The sequence below is a fragment of the Mus musculus genome, chromosome 4, assembly GCF_000001635.26.
Source record: "Mus musculus strain C57BL/6J chromosome 4, GRCm38.p6 C57BL/6J".
Lineage (NCBI taxonomy): Eukaryota > Metazoa > Chordata > Mammalia > Rodentia > Muridae > Mus > Mus musculus.
In genome coordinates this window covers 6,699,518-6,721,849 of record NC_000070.6, presented here as the reverse complement: position 1 = coordinate 6,721,849, position 22,332 = coordinate 6,699,518, and the positions used below count along the sequence as shown (strand labels likewise).

Here is a 22,332-nt window from a genome sequence, read left to right as displayed (position 1 = left end):
TCTCCAAAAAAAAAAAAAAAAAGAGAGAGAGAGTGCCATTTAATCTTGTACTCTCTTTATACTCTTCCCTAAGTAACATGTTATTTTCCCTCGTTTCAAAGTTTCTACAGTGTAGCAGCTTTTGGAAGGACTTCCACATAGCCCAGCCAGGATTACATCACTTCTTAATGTTGCCCATATGAGCATAGACTAAAAGTTTTCCCTTTGGAAACTATCTATACCTCCCTTCGGTGCTTGCTATTTACTATCCTGTCATCAAACTCTTTGGTGCAAATGAACCTCAAGTTTGTTGTTATCCTTGTCCCTTCCCTACAGATCACAAGGGTCTGTTATTTAACCCTCACATATATCTAGCTCATATTCCCGGCTGTGTTAAGTGGGACCAGACAGATGCTTTTGCTTTCTTTTCTTATGGATGGCCAGGGTGTGACTGGGCGCCATGCTTAGGGATCGGTGTGTGAGGCATGCCAGCAGTACCAGCAGTCATCAAGGAAATCTTACCGAGGGTGCGCGAGCACACACACACACACACACACACACACACACACACACACACACACTGAGAGCTCACCTACATGAAGAAGAAATATTAATTCTATGTCTAAACTAGAGGGTAGATAGTCATTGTCACGATATAGTATTATTGCCACAAACATTAATAATCATGATAACTAAAATAAATTGTCAAAATAACAACATACACCCAGCTATTGCAAAAAGAGTTGTTGCACTACTAATCATATGTTAAGATAACATTTGACTCTTCATCATGTCCAGGGAAATGTATTTTAAAACAAAGGTAAGGTGCTTGTTGTACAAATGTGAAGACCTGAGTTTAAACACATAAGGAAGTGAGCTCCTATAAAGCCAGCCCGGGTGTCACACGTCTGTATTCATAGCACTCTACTCTCTGTACAGTCAGTTAACATAGCCATGTGATTGCTAATAGACCAGGCAATGCTGCACTGTAAGTGAAACCTAATGTGATCATGTCAGGATTTTGGAGACAGTTTCAAGCTGGTCCCTAATTCAGATCAATTATTTTCTATACTCTCAGATCTTAAATGAAGTTTCCAATTGAGGGTGGAACTCTACAGGTATCTTTCCCTCCAGTTATCTGCCCCTCCCCCATCCAATTGCTGAATGATGGCCAAAGCACGCATGGATGAGAAAGACCAGCCCTTGGCCGTATTCTCTGAACAATGTCATGTCCGTGCCTGGCTATTCTGCTGTTCTGCTAATCTTCCACGTACTCTTGGAAATGTTCTAAGCATCATACCCTGTCCTTCTCTTCTCTGAGAATAAATTTCCCAGAGGAAGTTCCAGAGAGTGCCTTAACATCAGGTTAGTGCACAGCAACCCTTGCTCATAGAAGATATACATGTTTGCCCTTTGTCCCACCTTGTCTTCTGCTTTTTTCAAAAGCATCACTTTCTCTACCTAACACTTAGTCGACTTTTCTTACATGCCTCTGAGGTCCCAGTTGTCCTAAGACTCTCCTATATTCAAAACCAGGGTTTTTAAGAGAGAAGTCTATAAAGACTTTTTACAGCCCAGGATCTGTCCTTTGCAGAAGTAGTTGAGGTGTTGAAAGAAAATTCATTGATAAATAAAGGATACAATTATACACTAGTTGACAATATGATTCATGTCCAAGAATCAAATCTACTGAATAATAATATTTAAGTCGAGACTTTCTAAGAAAATGTTATCATATTATATTTCTTGAAGGAAGTAAGTATTTTAAAATTTGAGTACTTTTTTGAGAGTCACCCAAACAAGGTGTTGTGAGCAATTTAGGTTCTTCTGAGATACTGAACCTGATGTTCCCTGTGGTAGCAGGAATCCAGGAGAGCTGATTCTTTTCCTTTAAAGATGCTCTTGTTTAATAAAGACAGAGACTGTACGTTACTCTCCAACAACTGGATTATGATGCTGCACTACAACACACATACGGCCGACACCCATCTGGGCATCCTGTGGCCTGGCCGCTGCTCTGCTGCTCTGTGGCAGCCTATCACTGAATGTTTGCAGGAGATGCCAGTGTGGCAAACGTGCCTGCCCAAAAGGCACTCTGGAGCTTCCACACTCCATCGTGAAATGATTCCAGAATGTTCTATCTGCTGCATCACCACCTGTTCAGCCTGTCTTAATGTTGACTCGCTGTGCCAACTCACTATAATATCTGCTTCAACGTTAAAGTAATTGCACTCAACTCTCACTTAAGATTCCAACTTGGGGAGCCTACTTACTGCTCTGTGCTTTTAAAGGAACACTCCTAAATTAGTTTAGACAAGTCCACATGATTGTTTTAGATTATGTAGGCAGTTAGGGTAGGAGGTCGAGATTTCGTGTGCTGTAGTTGTTTGAAAACCCTGTTGTCATAATAGCCCACAATTGTGAGCAGCTACCAATATAAAAACACACAGAGGGAGATGGATAGAGTTATCAATGACTTATTAGGAACTTGGAAAATTACACTATTTAAAGGAAAACATCATTATCGAGATTACAAATAAAGAGCTTTCTGCCAACCAGAAGGAACACACCTAATAGAACACTGTGTTTCCATGCCGTGCCTGCTCAGTGTGGAGTTGAGGCAGGGATGGGAAGGCAGCACGGAGAACAGATGTTTAAACTTTAGAATCCATGGTGAATGAGATGCTGTGTGTTCTTTGGTCCTGCAAATACTCTGCCAATGAAGAGAAATTGAACGGAAGGCAAGAGGAGCAACAACTGTGGTCAAGGAAAACAACCTTCGCCATGAACCCTTCCCTCCAAAGATGCTGAGCACTCTCCACAGCTCAGAGAAGGCTCCATTTTAGTACTTGGGGAGACAATGCCGAATCTGGAATGCCGAGAAAACAGTGCTTCGGATTCCAACCGGGGGTTTTAAATGCTAATGACTCTTACAACAATGAAGAACCCATTTCAGAAGCATACCAAGTGGCTTAAAAGACACCAGATGGAGAAGGGGGATAAAACACAAGCATTGCTGTGATTATGGGGTTTGCTACTTTTCTCTCCCTGACTAGAGGCTGCAGAGGAAGAAAAAGAAGTTAACAGTCCTATCACCTTGCATCGTGTCGCCTTACTGCAGCAGCCCTCACCTTTTTTACAAGGTTCCATCTACATTTTTCATCTCCCTTCATGACTTTGAGAAGCTCTCTGGTTCTTATCACTATGGTATAGGGCCTGAGCTCATGATGACGATATAAGACAATTCCAACTCTATAAAATGAAAGGATTGGTCAGCTTCCAACAGAACAGGTTGACCCAGAGAGCTGTAAAGGGTTCTTCAGTCCCTTTTAGTCATGGAAAGTCACCTTAAATCAGAACCAGATGTAAATTACTAAATGAACCTTAAGTTCCTAATTGGAGACACAGTCGGGCTGTAAGACATTTAGCAAATTACAAACAAAATGTTCTTGTTTACATTACGTTAAATGGCTTTAAAGCTGCAGCCAAGAGCTAAATAAACATGCTGTTATGCTAAAAATGGAGTGGAAAGCCTATTCGGGTTTGGTGTATTTGGATTTGGGGAAACCGCAGCCCACGGGTGCCTGGAGAGTGTATTTTTGTAAATGCTAGTCCTGTCGTGGAAGAAGACAGTGGATTTACCTCGAGATGCACAGCCTAATGAGCAAACATCACTTGCCGGGAACGCGTTTGAATACTGTAGCATATGCCTTCTTTCGGGATGCATAATTCATATCCAAGGATATTAGCCCCAGCAGTTCAGCTCAATAGCAGCACCTCATTATTTTATCTCTCAGTATTTATTCCTATGTTTGACGCCTCATGAAATTACTGTTAATGTGTTTATATAAGGGCAGATCTGACAAGTGGGAAGAGTGTCATTTCCTCCTTCTTCCTGCTGCTGTTTCTTCTTCCCTGGTAGAAGGGGCAACTGTAAATAGTTAATTTGCTTCAATTATGAGCCTGTCCTGCTAAATTAGAAGCAGCAGGGATACGAAGAGCCAGAATTATACTTAGGAAGCGGCTGACAAATCCTCGGAGCCCATGGAATCCAATCATTTCCTCCTCGTTACTGCTCAGACACCCACTACACAAATGCTACTGGGGACTTTGCTCCTTATCTTAAGACAAAATTTGAATTTTATGTCAACCATACCTAAGGTTAACGACAACCCTGCCATAGTATAGCATTTGAACGGGTGTAAGTTTTTCTTAAGAATTTACATATAAACATGGTGTGTTTCCTACTCTCTAAAAGCTGAAGCATATTGGATAGGTTATTGGATAGGTAAAGCAATAGGTTCATGCAGAAATCTCAGCACTATACCCAAGTACACAAGGCAGCATTGACACACACACACACACACACACACACACACACACACACACACACTTATAGAGGAAGAGGGTATGAATTTGTTAGGGAGGTGCCCGGAAGGACATAGGAGAAGATGAAGAAGGTATGGGAGGATAGGTATGATGGAAATACATGGTACCCATATATGTACACTCAGAAACAGAAAATACGATAAAAAGTAATTATTCTCAAAAATCACAATATTCAAATAATATATAAAGAAAAATTTAATTAGCAAAAAAATAATAAAGACCAAAGCATGTAAGCAAAATTTATATTCACAGAAATTTACAAATGGGCAATTAGATTATAACTTGAAATGTTAAGCACATTTTACTTCTAAAGCCAGGTTATGTGTGTGTGTGTGTGTGTGTATCAATACATGTTTTATGGAACTATGAATATAAACATGTGTAATTCAGGTATTTGAATATTTATAATTTATATACAGTAAGAGTTAATAATCCATTTAAATGTTTCCATAACTTGGATGAGAAGATAACTCCAGTTGATATTCATTCCTTCAAGTCTGTTACAACTCTTCATTTGTACATATGTTTGGGACAAGTTGCATATCTATCAAATTCTCTGTTTCCATTGATGTGTGTTTTAATTTAGAAGATGTAATTTGTGCGATTATACAGCCCAATGCCATTGCAGCTACTGTTTTGTGTAAGCACACTGCTATGTCAACACCATAACAGTACCACCTGCCAGCACATTTATCAGAATACTGTCCTATCATTTGCTGATGTCTGTGTTTCCTGAGCACCTACTATGTATTAGACACTGCTCTGAATGCTGGACTTCTATCATGAGAAATAGACCAGACCTTACAGTTACAAATTTCAAGGCACATCTGAAGGCATTTTCATATCTAGGGGGAGCCATGAGCAAACACAAATGAATCTTTGATACCATATTGCTTTGATTCATTTCTAATTCTGCCATAGAGTATTGTTTATTGTGTCTGTATTTCCTGTTCTGTGAAACAGGAGGGATAATAGCAAGGCAACATTCTTTTTGGAGGAGCTACAAAAGGAAGAGCCTGATGATGACAATGACAAGAGGCATGCAGCCAAAGCATGACTTTGTTGCTACTTGGTGTCCGTACCCTTCATGTGCCATGCTACTTTAGGCGCATAGGAGTCAGCCTGTTAGTTAAGAATAATTAATTAACAACATAGTGCTTAGTGAGTCCTCTTCATTTAATAAATCAGTTGAAATATTCTGCAACCATTTCTAAAGCCAAGCGGCCCATTTCTGGTCCCTAGTAGCCAGGAACAGATGGCATCAACATGGCCAAAACCCTTCAGGTGTATCAAACAATCTTCAAAAGGAATCGATAGCAAGATTTCTGTCATATCATTTAATGTTTTCAGTCCTCGAAATACAACCTTATGAAGTTTTTCCAGTTAGAGTGTCCTTATAAAGATGCTGAGCAAGTTACACAAAATAGATAGGTAGCCATGTTTAAGGACCAAGGTGCATGCAAAATACTGACACACTTTCTCTGACTGATCTAAAGGGCGTCATCCCTGAAAGTGATGTTATATATCACTATATCATTATATATAGATGAAGTTGCTATAGAGGTATCTCCAGAATTGTGATGAAGTTATTCTTCTTCATACATAATTCTATGGCTAAGCATTTTCCATAAATAAGAAATGGTGGTGGAAAAAAAAAAACACATTTGTGTTTAACCAAAAGAGAAAGCACCTTGTCAGCTTTTAAATAAGGTTTGAATAGAATTCTGAATAAGAAGAATTTTGCACCTTTTCTTCTTATGACTCTAACAACTGTTGAAGTAAACTGACTAGAGATTACAACCCAGAGCTAGAGAGAAGAAAGGACGCGGGAATTATCAAGTATTTTTAAGCTGTTGCTTTCCTCTGTGAGCTGGATAGATTGTTTGGGGAAGAAGAATGCAAGAGTGAACTGACAGATTACATTGCATTTTTATTCTGGTTAAGTGTGTCATAGTCACTGACGTTGAAGTGCTGATTTTAATTAGGGATTATCAGCCTATAAAAACGCATGCACTCAGTGATATTTAGATCATTCAGTGAATCACAGGGTCACATGAGCAGGATTTGCTTCCTCCAGAAAGGCTATCTGATGTCTAAGTGTGTTTTGGGTTAGCTATTATACAGGTTTTAGTTTAACCAACGAGATGCTATGCTTAGATAGGAAATGGTGGCTTTCTTGGAATAACAAACCACAGCATATAACTATGTTAAGGAAGGATGAATTCAAAAGTGTTTAGATGAGCTGAGGAAATGATAAATGATATATTATGATTTTTAAATCCTCTTCTGGCCAACTTTGTACTTTATTTCAAACAGCTGTGGCCCATTTGGAAGCCATTTTGTAGCTCAGCAGAACACTAATATTTACTGTATGAATCACATACCTTTAAAATATTTGTCTTTCCTGAGAGAAACTATGTCTTTCCCAAACTTAACTTTGACATAAATCAGACCCATCCTCACTGGCCAGGTCCGTGCTTTTGATCGCTGAAGTTATCATTCACTGCTGAATACAACCCCACAACCCCTTTGGTTTCTGAAAATAAAGGGCTTTCTCCATCTATAACTTGAAGTTTTGAAATATCTTACAGGGGCTTTTTACCAGTTATCTTGAAATGTCCCTTCTAAAGTAAGAATTTGTCCTACGTCCTCTACATGTGGAATTCTTATATATGAATATCATTCTCTTTGGACACTTTCATTAATATAGAATTTAAACAGCATTCTAGCCCAACTTTAGAGAGCAGCATCAGAGAGACATACCCAGTGTGTAGAACTGGAACCATTAGGTAGTTCTCAAAGGTAGAGGGTCTAATTATTGCCGGGCAGACAACCTCATTCTGATCTGGGCTACCCTCCTTTAAACACAATTACAGAAATATACCTCCTGAAATGAACCCCCTTTGAATTCTCCCTCTGAACATCTGCAGCTATTTGGGAACGTGTGAACCCATCAATCCACATAATGTGAAGTGATGAGTTTACTCTTTCCTAAAGTGGTGTTTAGGCACTTACACAGTGATCCCAACATAGCCGATCATCAATAGCCAATGGGGAGCCATTTGTAAAACAGGGATGTCTGAATGCTAGTCAGGTATCCCGTAACAGCATTGATCCTGGGATGGAACCAGGCCTTATGTTCAGCATGAAGGGTGGGAGTTACCCACCTCCCCCTCCTAATCAACACATTGCAGGAATGTTAACACTTTGTGTGGTATTTACTGCCAGCAGCCCAATAAAGGGTAGCAACATACTTACATGTTGCTGTTTTCAATAGAAACCAAATGAAAAAAAAAAAAAAAAAGACAGAAAATTCTAGAATCAGGCCATCTTACGTTTGCTACTTAGGAAACAATACTTTGAGCAAGCCTAGAGGCCAATATTTATTATAAGTCCCTCTAAAAGCTAAATGAACCCTAACTAATGGAAGGCACAGTATAGCATGTTAATTAAAACATGATACAATTATTTAGGACACTAAAACAAATTATTCAATATTTTTTCAGATTTTTCTAAGATGTCAGTGTATGTAAGAGAAAATACCTCTCAAAAACATTTGTGTATGTTTGTGCTTGTGTGTGTGTGTGTGTGTGTGTTGCATGCATGCACATGAATGTGTAGGCAAATATGCCCCTATGTGTGCATGCAGAAATCAGAGAACTTTAAGTCTCTTCCTCTTTCATCTTCTGCCTTATTGCCTTGACAAAGTCTTTCTGAACAGGAAGCTTGCCATTCCTGCTGGGTTGCCTGGCCAGCAAGCTCACCCTTCTGGATGCCCTTGCCTCTACCCCTTGATGGGTAGGGTCACATGCTGAACAATTTGCATGGGTCCTGGGGACTCAAAACAAGCTTGCATAGTTGTGTGCAAGCACTCTTACCACTGAGCGATCACTCCAGCTCCTACCAGGAACCACTTTAAGGTAATAAGCGGAAAGGGTGTGCTTAAAACCATTATTTACAAATTATGTCATGGAGAAATGGGTTGAAGGCAAAATTAGTGAGAGTAATCTTTCACACAGGGGAAAGAAGGAATAAATCAATAGATATCAGAAGCCCTTGTCTTCTAAATGTGATTGAACCAATACGGGTCCTAATGTTTAAAATGAAAGCATCTAAAACTCAACAGAACCGTCATTTGTATTCACTCAAGAATTTCCACAGAAGATTCTGGACTTGAACTGATAGTCCTATAAATCTATGATAGTTTTGTGCTTCAATCAAAAGATATATCACTCCACTTTTTTTTTTTTTACTAAGAATAATAACGGAGCTCCTAAATAAGATTTCTAATTTTCTTTAGTTTCTTATTTAGTCAAGGCGGTAGACTGATCAAATGATAATATTGCACTGATTAACAATTCCTTACCTTAATTAGTTTTTACTATATAAAATTCTAGCTAGCTGTGAAAGTCAACACTGCATGCCTCCCTAAAAGGGAGTAATCACATTCATTTTATAGGTCCAGTTATTCTAGCACAGTAGTTTGTTTACCTGGAGATCTGTTAGAGTTAAAATATTCATGAGCAAATCATAGTTTTCCCATCTAGAGTCTCAGAATTGTACTCTGGTCTCAGCAAACCACTTTCACTAGAAGAGAACTTTGCCTTCTGCAGCCAGCTGCCAGGCGCTTGGCCTTAGACACAGTCCTACCTATCTGCTCCAGCAGACTCTATATATCACTTCTCAATATTACCTGACTCAGGTTAATAGTCACAGCAGAGCCAATGCATTTTCATTTCCACAGTAAATGCTGAAGATCATTTTGTTCATTTGGGCTGATTTCAAAAGATTGCATAACTATGGAACCTTGAAACGCAGCCTCAGGGCAGAGGGTAAACCTGTCTGTGCCCCAGCTTACCCCCACTTCTGCCCTGCCTCTTCCCCGGTTTAAGTGGCCCACAGTGACCTCTGGTGCACAGGTCACTTGTCAGATCCCAATGAGTATCCTCTGCTTTTACATTTGTTTTCAAGCCTTTGTCAGTGTCCATTACAGAAAACTTTTTATGAGGGCCCCAAGGCTGCAGTCCATGTTTCTGTTGGAATAGAATGACACGTAGGTGATAGAACGTGGCAGGTTGTGTCCCTAGCCACTTGCCATACCCATTCCAGTCCTGAGAGTACCCTTGTCTGCCGCTGCTGACTCCTGAATCCTTAGAAATGTAGCCTAGAGGCTCTTAAAATTCTGATGAACCCACAAATACCAATGCCTGACCATCGGTCTTCTTACCAGATAAAAGACATCATCCTTGAATTTCATCTCAGTTTTATGTTCATGAACCACACATATTAGAGTATTACTGTACTGTTGAATGCCTGTCTTATGTACAAATGGGAACATCTTATTCTGGGTAATGATTTTCAGAAAGCCTTCATCAATGCTGCCAATACTCCCACACTCAAACCCTCTTGTACACGTTCTGAAAAAATGCAAAATGTTACAGTGTTCATTCTTCCAACAGTCTATCTTCATTCTTCTTTCAAACCTATATTAGGAAGAAAACATACTCTTTGAGAGCTATATTTTTTTTCCTTTTTCTTTTTTTTTAATTTATTAGGTATTTTCTTCATTTACATTTCCAATGCTATCCCAAAAGTCCCCCTTACCCTCCCCCCCCACTCCCCTACCTACCCACTCCCACTTCTTGGCCCTGGCGTTCCCCTGTACTGAGGCATATAAAGTTTGCAAGACCAAGAGGCCTCTCTTTCCACTGATGGCCGACTAGGCCATCTTCTGCTACATATGCAGCTAGAGGCACGAGCTCCGGGGGGTACTGGATAGTTCATATTATTGTTCCACCTATAGGGTTGCAGACCCCTTTAGCTCCTTGGGTGATTTCTCTAGCTCCTATCCATATGTGTGTACGATTACCATTCCATCTTTTCCATCCCTTGAAACAAAAGTAGATACAAAGTCTAATTTAAGGCTTTCTGTTGTTGTCACAGGTCTATAAGAAGAAAACCGAGGCTGCAAAGAAGGAATACCTGAAGCAGCTAGCAGCATACAGAGCCAGCCTTGTATCCAAGGTAACATGCAATTGTTTGGTACTGGGACAGACTGTGGCCATCTTATGCAGACTTTGATAGTCATTTTAAAGCATAAATGATCATGTTAGCATTTCTGCATCATTTTCTTTGTGTTGTGGAAATATTTTTTCATTGCTGGAAGACCAGAGTCCTATCTGGTGGCCTTTTTTTAAGACACTGTCTACTTGTGCCTTGTTGTTCATTTGCAGTCAAGCACATTACACTCTTAGTCGGTAGCTGACTCCAGTGTGACCCTTATCTTCCTTCCACTGCTGGGCCTTTCCTGAGCAGATGCTACCCACTTCAAGTGCCAGTCTCATCATATCCGCTTCAGGATATAGAATCCCTTCATTGTGTTTTTAAATGAGTGCACTGAAAAATATTTTGTGCTTCAGATAATCTTATATTAGTCCTTGCTTATATATACACTAAAGAGTTGATTCTGTTTGGTTTAGTGTTACTAAAAGCACACCACCCTTCATGCAGTTCTCAGGAAGGTGATTGCGGAGCAACAGGATTACATCTAGGAGCACTTGACATAGCAGCTTGTCCAATTCAGATTGCTATTCCTTCGTTCACTGTGGCCACCGCAGGCTCTAGATTTCTTTGCAGTCATCCACAAAACCTGCTTTCTTTTTACATCTACAAATATCCATTTCTGTTCTAACAACCCTTTAAAAATTACACGCATTAGGTTTTTGTATCAACAAAAATACATACTGAATATGTTGATGCACGGAGGGGGAAAGAAGGCAAAATACAAATAGATATGATGGTGTTGCAGGAAAAATACTATTTACAATGTAAAATTAATTTTTTTCTTCCTGTCTCATTCTACATCCCCACTTTGTGATTTGTTTGCCTTTCAACTTGTATGCATTTTCATCTGAGCTCACGTTTCAGTCTATGTGCAGAATTTAGAGAACACTCAGGAAATTTTAACGAAGCCCCCATCACATGTAGGATGCATATCATCGACATAAGCAAACTAGACCTTAGCCATCTCGTATCTCCCAAAGACAAGAGCAGTTAGCTGGAGTGCTTCTCCATGAGAGAAAAGTCAACATGGGAGGTGTCACTCTAGACACAAAGCCCTTTGGTTAGTGGCATGCAGATTGCCACCACAATGCCGCCATACTTACTAAGCCTTCACTTCCAAAGCATGCATCATCAGATTTGCCACTTTACTCCCTTCGGCTTTACTCCCTGTTCAGTCTCCAAGAATCAACCCTCAGTACAGGGCAATTTGTATAAACACTGCAAGTTGCTATTTCTACATCTAAGAAACCAAGCACATTTTTTACAGCTTACTCTGACATTTTTTCTTCTCTTTAGCAGCAGGAATTTTGTTGGAGCTGTTGAATCTCTATTTTTGTATGGTTCTCTATGATGTGTATACAAATTGAAGGATAGCTTCAGTCTCCATGCATCAGAGAGATACCCCTGCAATCCTGCACACATAGCCTTCTCCACACCTATAGGAAATTCACAGCCTACCTCCCAGAATGTGTGGCACCAAATGTAAAATTCTAATGCTTTTCCAGTTTAATTATGGCAAGGCAAAGAAAGACTACTCAAATTTAAACATTTGTTTTTCCATATTATATTCCCATACTATATTATAAATTTAAAGTAACAAACAAGTAATCATAATTCCAAAATGCTACCATGTACCAGCCAAGCTATATTCTTTTTGGTTGTTGTTTCCCACTTCATGGATTTGTTGGCAAATTTTCATGGTCATGTGCATGTAGCCTTATGCCAACCAGAGAAGAGATAGTAGACAACAAGAAACCTGTACTCTTCCTGTAAAACCATGTTTCAGTCATGGAAGGCCACAAGTAAAAGCATGGCCTGATAAGTGATTGAGACTTGCAAAAGCCAAGGTCACATAGTAAAAACTTGGCTAGACTGATTAGCAGAGGCCTCATGGAAAATGTGGTACTGAAGTTGAAGGCAAGAAAAGACCTTACAGTCCCCAAATGTCCAAAAGGAAGAGAAGACAGCAGCTCAGAGGAGGCCGCTGCGGCCAGACCTGAGTGATTAGAGTCTGTGAATGGATACCATATGGGAGAATGAAAGGAGCTGGGATTTATTCTCAGGGCAAGGGCATGTGGGGTTGAATGAATAGGCATCAGTAGTGAACTGAGATTTAAAAGAGCTCACTTTATGAGAAAGCACTCTCTTAATCTATGTGTTTTGTTCTATGAAATAGGCTTAATTACATAGGAAAGAGATGACTAGTGTCATGGCAGCATTGTTTTTGTTTGGCTCTTGTCATTCTCTGGGCCATGTTACTCAAGGACATCAACACAGTACTACATCTTTCAAGTCCCCAGTGTCCTGAAGTCATGACATGAGATAGCATTCTCTAACTCTCTCTCTTTCTCTCTCTCTCTCTCTCTCTCTCTCTCTCTCTCTCTCTCTCTCTCTCTCTCTCTCTCTTTCTCTCCTCCCCCCACCCCCCAAGGTCATTCCACCCAGGAATCACTGTGTAAGTCTCACATCTGCTTTCTTGGGTCCTTGCCAGCCCCTTCATGTCACATCTCCAGAAGTCTTCACTTAGGCAGGTTCTGTTCTGTTCTGTTCAGTGCCTGTGTTTCTCCTGCATTCCTGGGCTGATAGGCCCCCCCTCATTTGTGGTCATGACATAATCTGCTACTGCACTGAGCATGGTTTCTCCTCCAGGCACCAGCCCCGGCCTGCCAGACCCTTCTCTATGTCAGGCTCACTGGAAGGTGCTGAAAGACAGACATGGATAGGCAAGTCCCTGTGCAATGTTTCTTGATACTCGGATGACTTGGAGCTGCTTTCTAAACTTAGCTGCTTCTAACAGAACATGATCAAAAATAGAAACACCAGTGAACCTGAATTGTGGCAACAGCACTCTTTAGTCTTCAAGTTATGTATATGACATGGAATGCAATGCACATGTTGCCTAATGTGGCCCCAGACTTGAGTGAAATTGAAATCTATCCCTAAGAATAAAGACCAAGGATAATGGTGACTATTTTCACCTCTGTACCTCAAAATGACCATCCTAATGCATCCTTGGAATTTTCCCCCAATGATAACATAAATAAAAATGGCTCCCTGCTGCTGAATGACCTCTCGTGAGCCATTACTCTCCATAGACACTTCTACAGGATCCTGTTGAACGTCATGCCCCCTTGCTTTTGTAGTGCTGTGTCTCACCCCCAAGAAGTGTAATGCCGTGCCCACCTTGGGGACAGGGTGGTAGTGACATCAAGGACTGCAACCCAGTAGTCTTCTTCTGGGGCTTCTAGGTTTTCCTCTACCCTCAGTGGCTGCCAAGTCTGTCTTATCTTTCAAACTGGTGCCTCTTACTCTTTTCTAAGAAATCTCTACCAGCTCCTAACCTTTTAACAGCCAAGAGTGGTGCTACCTTGCCTCAAACAAGGCTGGCTTCCGGAAGGCTGTTCCCGCTCAACAGCATGACGTCTTACCAGAGTACTGTGGACTAGAGTATGCTCAGTGCTGGGATGCCCCCGCCCAGTATCACAGTGCTCCAAGTGGGTGCTCTTCTACCTCGTCATTCTGGGCAGTGACAGAGCCACAACATGGTCCAGGCATTCCAGAATTTCTGGGTGCTCCCATAGGAGTGCTGTGTGCAAACAGGGCTAGGAAAGCCCCAGAATTTCTGATTTTAAGCACTAATATATTTATAACTTTAAAAGAAGTTATAAAGAAAGACAAAAATTACTGGAAGGCCTGAGGTTAAAAGATAGGGAAGAGAGGATTTACACTGATTACATTTGATAACCAAAGACTTGGGGATGTTTGAGCCCACGTAGGGCATTAGGCAGACAAAGGGGATTATCCACATTGCACTAACAATGAATGTAGAACAAATAAGTGTGTATTGTAAAGGAGAGTAATCAGATAATGGGTGTTAAAGTTTGTTGAAGTCTCAAAGTGTAAGATATAACAATGTCTTTTTCTTGAAAATTTTAAAAAGCAAAAGCAAAGGCAGCGATTAAGCAGCCAGAGGGAGTTCTGAGGCACCTTTAACATCTGTGTGTCCACATGTCATTAAAGAACTGTGTTAGAGGACTTCATAGAGGGCACCGCCATCAATCTAGGAGAGTCTCAGTGGGGAGGGGAGGGGCTAACAGATAACAAATGAACCTGAGTTCAGATCCAGCCTACCACTTCCTGCACATTTGTCTTGGAGAAGTTACTTAGCGGCTTAAGGTTTAGCTTACTCCAGGAGTAAACAGAGGTCACAGGACATTTTGAATAAACTTTCCAGAATAAAATAAGAAAACCTGTATAATTTAATGTTACATTTGCGGATAATAAGCTAAATGAAGTAAGTTGGTGGCATGAGGACTGAGTCCTGGACAACTCCACTTATAGTTTAAGTATAGTATGTAAAGTATTCATGCCTGTAGAGTTAAAAACAAGAGCAGTGGTTGCTAGTGTCTGAAAGGGAAAGAGGGCCTGCTAACCCACAGACATAAAGGTCCAGCTAGGAAGATAAATTAGCTATACCTGTAGTGCACAATGACTTCGATCCACTTAAAAATATGTGTGAAAAGGGCAGATTTGTGTTGTGTTCTTACCATGATAAAATAATGTTTAATTAAAAACTCAGTTGCTTGGTTTAGTATGTTGAGCAAAGGATATTCTTAGCTAATATAAATGATTCATAATTACATTTTAGTATTATTGGTAGTATGCACAGGAGTAGAAAAAGAACCATTGTGTGGTCAAAAAGATAGCTGGGTCATAGTTTCAATTTGTTTGCAAAGTTACCTCTTTAAAAAGATACTCTAGCCCCTTGGTGTTGCAAACTTATATGCCCCAGTACAGGGGAACGCCAGGGCCAAGAAGTGGAAGTGAGTAGGTTGGGGAGCAGGACAGGGGGGGGGGGCCGGGGGAGGGTATAGGGGACTTTTGGGATAGCACTTGAAATGTAAATGAAGAAAATATTTAATAAAAAATTTTTAAAAAGATACTCTAGAGGTGAGAAAAAGTAACATTAATTTTAATTTAATTATTTGAATTTAAATATTTAAATATTTTTCTCTTGCCTCCATCCCATTAAAAGATTAAAATGTTCTAAACATAAACAAAGATACATTTGTTCATGTCTTCCTAACTGAATTAGGCTCCCTAAATCCTGTGAGGACCACGAAGCGAGCGTAGTTGTTCTGGCTTGGTTGTTCACTATGGGAGGTCATATTGACTTGGGTTATTAAATACATCTTAAGGAAATATAGTTTTTCCATAGACTAAGAAATTCCTAGACATGAGTCTAAATCATTATGTTGAAGGCAATAGAGAAAACTTTAAAGCAATGGAAGTGGTTTCATTTCACCACATAGACCAGGATTTATATTCCCCAAATGAGTGTTGCATTCAAAAAAGTCACCTTGGGAGGCCAGAAACTCATTTTTTTATTGCTCCCAGGGTTTGAGAGATTTTTCTGAAACTCCCATTTAGAACTGGAGTCAGGAAAAGTTTATGAGCCACACTAGAAAATCAATCTTGTTACACTATTTTCACACATCACTCTTTTCTCCAGACATCACCAAGATAGAACCCACAGCTTTGGCTTCGACTCAGTATTAGTGAGCTCCAAAAACTGAATTCACAATCAAAAGGCAAAAGAGTTGTGTGAGGCTATCTAAAATGGTGTCCTCCTGACTCTGAAGAGAATTCCAACAGAATATCTCCTGTGATAGCAACCATACTGCATGTGAAGCCAGATCAGATGCCAGCTCACGATCGAGGATTTGGGTGTCTGTGTTGTAATAAGGAAAAGTAGTTTGTTATTTGCTTGAAGCCACTCATCGTATGTGTGGTCCTATTTTTACTAAAAGGGGTGCTATTGCTATAATGAAACACCACAACCAAAAGCAGCTTGGAGAGGCAAACGTTTACTAAGCTTGCATATCTAGAGGCAGGAGCTGGTGCAGAGCCCACAGAGGGATGCTGCTCACTGACTTGCTCCACCTAGCTTGCTAAGCTTGCTTTCTCATAGAACCCAGGACCACCAGTCTACAATGGTCTGGGCCCTCCTACATAAATCACTAATGAAGAAAATGCCCTACAGGCTTGCAACAGCCCTCTCTTATAGAGGCATTATCTTAACTAGGGCTCCCTCTTCTCCAAGGACTCTAGCTTGTGTGAAATTGTCAAAAAAACCTAGATGGCACAAGGGGTTTGTCAGTGTGTGTGTGTGTGTGTGTGTGTGTGTGTGTGTGTGAGTGTGTGTGTGTATGTGTGTGTCAGTGTGTCTGTGTGTGTGTGTGTATGTGTGTGTCAGTGTGTCTGTGTGTGTGTCAGTGTGTGTGTGTGTCAGTGTGTGTATGTCAGTGGTGTGTGTGTCAGTGTGTGTATGTCAGTGTGTGTGTGTGTCAGTGTGTGTGTTTGTTTGTGTGTGTGTGTTTGAATGAGGGGGGCATATCACAGAGACTCATGGGATGGGGACAATCTCAGTATGGGTCCCCACCTCTCACCTTGTTGGAGACAGACCCTCCTGTTCACTGATGCATATGCTGGGCTGTCTAGTCCTGTGAGCATCTCGGATCGTCCTGTCTCTGCCCATTTCGCTTTAGCTGCAGTGCTATTACAGGTGCTTACTAATGCTGTATCCAAAGAGGTTTCCTTAGGAAAGCTTAGAAAGGACAGTGAAAACACTTCTTTAATAAACATATAGGACAGGATGGTATTTAAGTAAATTAATTAAGTTCTCTGATGCTATTATCAATAATAAAGAAACTAAAAGCCCAGTTTCAATTAAAGGAGTTTCAGTTAGAAATGAAGAAATGTTTTCTTTCTGGAGAATGAGATAAACTTACAGCATTTATGCTGTGGAGAGCTATTGAGACAAATAGTGAGTGTGAGTCTGAAAATGGGATGGATCATTTTATAACTGTTAACATAAAATTTGAAGCTCTGAGCCAAGATTGTGATTTAAAGATAATAAAATCTCATGCTTCAGGGTATAAGTTAATCACCTGCACGGGCCAGGAAGGATTTGCTTCTCAGAAGGAACAATGTACAATAGAGAAGGTGCATAAATTTTGTTTAATTTTCAATGCATCAAGTGTTGGTCAGTACTGAAAACTAAGAATCAAATTAGATGGGCTATTAATTTGATTTGGTCCAGCAACTCTTATATTATTGCTTCCACCGAGTTTTATGTCTTGTGTTTATACTTTGCTATTTTAAATAACAATTATTTTTGCAATCTTTCATTTTTATAGCACACACCATTGCCAGAATGGAGGCATTTATACACTCTGCAGCATCATCTTCATTATACAAAGTAAACGAGAATGCAGTTCTCTTGGATGATCATCAACTTGCTTAATAAGAACTTTCTTAAGACATTTAGTGTTATACCCTTTGTACATCTTGCACGTTTTCCAAGGAAGTCCCACCATAGGTCCAAATGTCTCTGCAGATACTAGCTTTCCCTTTTCCCTAAAGAAGATGTCATCCAGATCCTGTAGTTCAAATACAAGAGGAAAGAGAGCATAGTTAGAAACCAACAGTAAATAGCAGGTCAGACGTGGCTTATGGTAGAGCCCTTACCTAACACGAATGAGGTCTGTGTCCAATCCCCAGAATGGAAAAATAAATTTAAAGAACACATCTCTCCTATAAAAAATATCAAAATCTTTGATTGATTTTCAATTTACATGAATAACATCATGTTTGTCAGATGGTCGACATGAGACACTACAAAGTGGAAAGGTTGAAAGTCAAAACAAATTTAAGTTACTTAACACATATGAGACAGCAGTTCTTATTTCTAGTTGGCAGGTATATGTAGTTACATGTAGTGCAACTGATTGGCAGAATTGCTGGATGACTTTTGCATTTTCATTGGTAGAACACTGAAGGAATACTAAATTTATGATTTCTTCATATTTCCCTTTAGGGAGATTATGAATTCATGACTATTTGTGATCTAGAATGAATGTATTCTACCTATCTCCAAAACAAGTCACTGTAATTAATGGATGGCAGTTGTACTGGTCTAATTAATAGTTTGTCATAAATGGAGTTAAAAGCTGCCTTGTCCCCCATCTAAATGACTGAACTTTCATAAAGGCACAAATTCTCCACATCTGGGTAGGACACTGCAAGCACCCCTGTTGGGACCTGTGGCTGCCCAAACTTGTCCTGAACAAGGATGGCTGCAATAGGCTTGCTAATGTGGAAGGGGGAAGCTCTCGAGCCTAAAAACCCAGACAAAGAACTCCAGGCAACCAAGGAATGAAGAGATGATCTTCCCAAGAAGACAGCACACCAATTGTTTATCCAGTACCAAATCATCTGCCCTAAAATCACACATAGAAGTACCATTATACAAACTAAGCAGGTTTATATATGTGTTGAAGAATCAACAGTTAAGGAAACGGAGGGCATGGTTGTGAAAGAGAGAAAGGAGGGATGCATGGAAAGGCTTGGAGGGGAAATGATATCATCTCAAGAAGTTTAAAAAATATTTTAAAAATGCTGAAGCTGAAGGGTAGTGTATCTGAACAAGGACAGCATGAAAAGTAGAAAAACAAATAAAGAAAAGCAATCTGACATACAGGGGGGCGTTTCGAGCCTTGAGGTCCTTCTGCAGCCCTTGGGAAGCTGGAGGATGTTTAAGAGACCTCAACAAAGACAACAGCACCTGTCTGCAGCACTGCCCAAGGATATCCAGTCAAGCATTCATTCAACACACGTGTATTCTTTGAGCTGTTCTAGCTGCATGAGTCATAGAGAACCAGGTCCCTGAAACGTAAGAGATCTCTTTCTTCATCCAGGACATCTTAGTCAAAACGCAATTTAGTAAGAGAACTTACACTTGAATGTCTACAGCAGCTTCAGCAGTGGCCCAACAGTAATTTAGTGAGAGCATGCAGGCTTGGGCATCTGTGGTGGATACAGAAATGGCACAGCAGGTTATTTAGCCTGTGAAATTCAACTCTTTACAAAGTCAAGAGAAAAAGAATCTTTAAAAAAATGTAGCTTCCTAAAAGTTTCCCTCTGTGTCAGACATTGCATGTTAATTGTTCTCTAAATTGTTTTTAGAAATCTACTTAGTTTGAAAAAACAATAGCCCTGGGGAGTAAACATTCCTGGTCTTTCAAGGTAGATTTAGATGCTGGCTAGTCTTTATAATCTTTGTTGTGAAGAAGATAAATGTCTGATAGAGAATGGTCTGCCCTTAATTACCCATGAGGAAACGAGCTCTCCCTCACTCTGGAAGCTCTTCCATGCAGAGGGACCTTCAGTCAGTTCCAGGTGACTTCCCTCAAGTCCTGCGTCCCAGAGGTGTGTGTTATCTTCAGCAATGAATTCATACCTTCAAGTTCTAAGAGACAATGGAGGGAAGTGGCAGTGGCCTATCTGGTATTATGACTTTGGTTGCATAGTCTATGACTCAGGGAAGCATTATGTCCCTGTGTGACATAAATCCCTTTAACCTCCCCCAAGACACATACAAACACATCACACACACATAAACATTATATATGTATTTTAAGTAAATTTATAAAATAGTATTTCCCTATTTCTTCCAGAGTATTTAGTGATATTTCTTTCTCCCTCCTTCCTCCCACTTCCTCTGTATTACTATTCCTCCCTTTCCTCCATAGTTTTGTCCTAACCACCCCCTGCCACCATGTTTCTTTCCTTCTTTTCTTTTTTTCCCACATTTTTATTAGATATTTTCATCATTTACATTTCAAATGCTATCCCAAAAGTCCCCTATACCCTCCCCTTGCCCTGCTTCCCTACCCACTCACTCCCAATTCTTGGCCCTGGCGTTCCCCTGTACTGGGGCATATAAAATTTGCTAGACCAAGTTTCCTTCCTTTCATAACAAAAACCTGTGTGCTATTATCCCCCTCTTTAGAGCACCTCATGCTCATTCCCATGGTACCTCTGCATCCCTAGCCTCTGAGGTCACATCTGGTCATAAACCAAATGTGAGGCCCAGAGCGAGGAGCCACAAATAATAACATACATGCAGTGTTTATCTGTCACGTCATGTAATATTGTCCATTTCATCCATTTACATGAAAATTTCATAATTTCATTTTCCCTTATAGCTGAATAGTATCCCACAGTGCATATTGCTACATTTATGTTATTTATGCCTCAGTTGAAGGACATTTAAGTTGTTTCCTGTTCCTAGATATTGTAATGGGAATGGCTGAGCAAGTGTTTGTGCCGTAGGATGTCAAGGCCTTTAGGCACATTCCGAAGGTTGGTATAGCTGAGTCATTTGGGGGGTCTCTTTAGCATTGTGAGACTTTTGGGAATTGCACCAGTTTGGAATCCCACCAACAGTGAATAAGGGTTCACCTTTCCCCGCATCCTCACTAGCACTGTTGTCAGTTAGGTTCTTGACTTTAGCCATCTTACTCACATAAGATGAAATCTCAAAGTAGTTTTAATTTGTACTTCCCTGACTGTTAAGAATGCTATACACTTTTTAAAGATATTTCTACCACTTGTACGTCTTCTTTTGAGAATGCTCTGTTCAGACCCATACCTACACACCACAACAACCAGCCTAACAACATAGCCCTAGTGCTACAGTAATGGCACTTATGTTGGAACAGTAAGCAGAAGCTGCCTAACTGAACTTCAGGCGTGATCAATAAGAATCACCCCTGGTTCTTCAAACATAGGCAACTACCTGTATCTCAAAAGTCACAGATTCTAAGGAGAATCTGCCATTGAAATTTTCCCACATCAGTATAGTTTCCAACTGTATTTTAAATACTTATACACGTAGATAAATGTAGCATACTCCTCATGAAAGAAACCACTGTTGAAGTAGACAGGAGCAATTACAGAGATTCACAACTGGTCAAATGTCAGAGAATGTCTCTGTGGTGTGTCCAGCCTTGATTGCTACATCTGCAACACAGCCCCTATACACAAGTGAAGAAGTAAGACTGTGAGAAGAGGGCCATGACCAGAGGCCAGGTGGTGGTAGCACAGGCCTTCAATCTCAGTACTGGGAAGACAGAGGCAGATCTCTGAATTCGAGGCCAGCCTGGTCTACACGGAGTTCCAGGACAGCCTGAGATACATAGAGAAATCTTGTGTTGAAAAACAAAACAAAACAAAACAAAACAAACAAAAGAAAACAAAACAGATAAGAACAGGAAGAACAAGAACAACCGGAGGAGTGCCTTCTCTATAGACACAACACAGATGCTCAAATCATGGAATCTCAACAGTATGGCTCCCTAAGCAAGACCTGCACAATTACATTAGTTAACTTGCCAACATAGATGGGGGAAATTCACAAAGTTAGATGGAGAGCTATGGGCACCAATGGCTGCTGAGAGAGATCAGAAAGGAAGAGAAAGAGGGCCATTTCTCCAGAGACAAGCCACCTGATAGGTTATCCAATTCCAAGTGGGCAACCCTAAACACCAAAAGGGATCATCATAGGTTTGAGTACGTGTATATGTGTGTATGTATAAGTGTATGTGTGTACGATGAATATATATAGCTTTCTAAAACTCTCTGTTAAAAATTCAGTTAACACTTTGACCTTTGCCTTAAATTATTAACTGGTTTATACAAAAATGTAAACACAGAAGCAAAACAATCCAGTTAGTTTTCTTTCATTGAATGCATCCTCTGGAAGTACATTTCATAAACTCTTTCTATCTGCAGACCCTTTTACACATTCTTGTTGAGCAATTTTTGCATTTGAGGTTACTATAGAATACAGGGAATACAAACTTGTGTTCCAATTGTACTAATGAAAATTGTCTTGGGAGGTGGAGGGTGGTTAGGTCTCCTTGGGTGTGGCCTGCCTTTCTATCAGCTCTGAATAGCATTGCCATGGTTTGGAGCAGGGTATGAGTGTATGAGTATGTGTTTATGTATGTGTCTGTAGCTCACAGTGCTTCAAACTGCCCTGTGATAATGAAGCGA

General features: G+C 40.3%; 1 protein-coding gene and 1 long non-coding RNA gene across 11 annotated transcripts in view; one reads left to right on the top strand and one right to left on the bottom strand.

Moving 5' to 3' along the window:
* Positions 1-22,332, top strand: part of Tox (thymocyte selection-associated high mobility group box) — a 305,205-nt gene that overhangs the window by 269,708 nt on the left and 13,165 nt on the right. For all 4 annotated transcript variants that reach the window (NM_001377078.1, NM_001377079.1, NM_145711.5 and 1 more), the window contains one exon: positions 10,312-10,392. In NM_001377078.1, coding sequence (NP_001364007.1) covers positions 10,312-10,392 — 81 coding nt within the window. The remainder of the gene's footprint in view (positions 1-10,311; positions 10,393-22,332) is intronic.
* Positions 26-21,360, bottom strand: Gm11802. Of its 7 annotated transcripts, none has more exons than XR_881088.3 (6): positions 21,188-21,360; positions 19,603-19,741; positions 19,230-19,299; positions 17,770-17,873; positions 16,881-17,038; positions 26-9,851 (listed from the first exon to the last, which is right to left on the bottom strand). It is a non-coding gene; the product is annotated as a predicted gene 11802 (long non-coding RNA). The 7 variants fall into 7 exon arrangements; XR_881092.3 differs by lacking the exon at positions 21,188-21,360 and adding an exon at positions 17,962-18,027 and having other exon boundaries at positions 19,603-19,794; XR_881089.3 differs by lacking the exon at positions 21,188-21,360 and having other exon boundaries at positions 17,638-17,873; positions 19,603-19,792.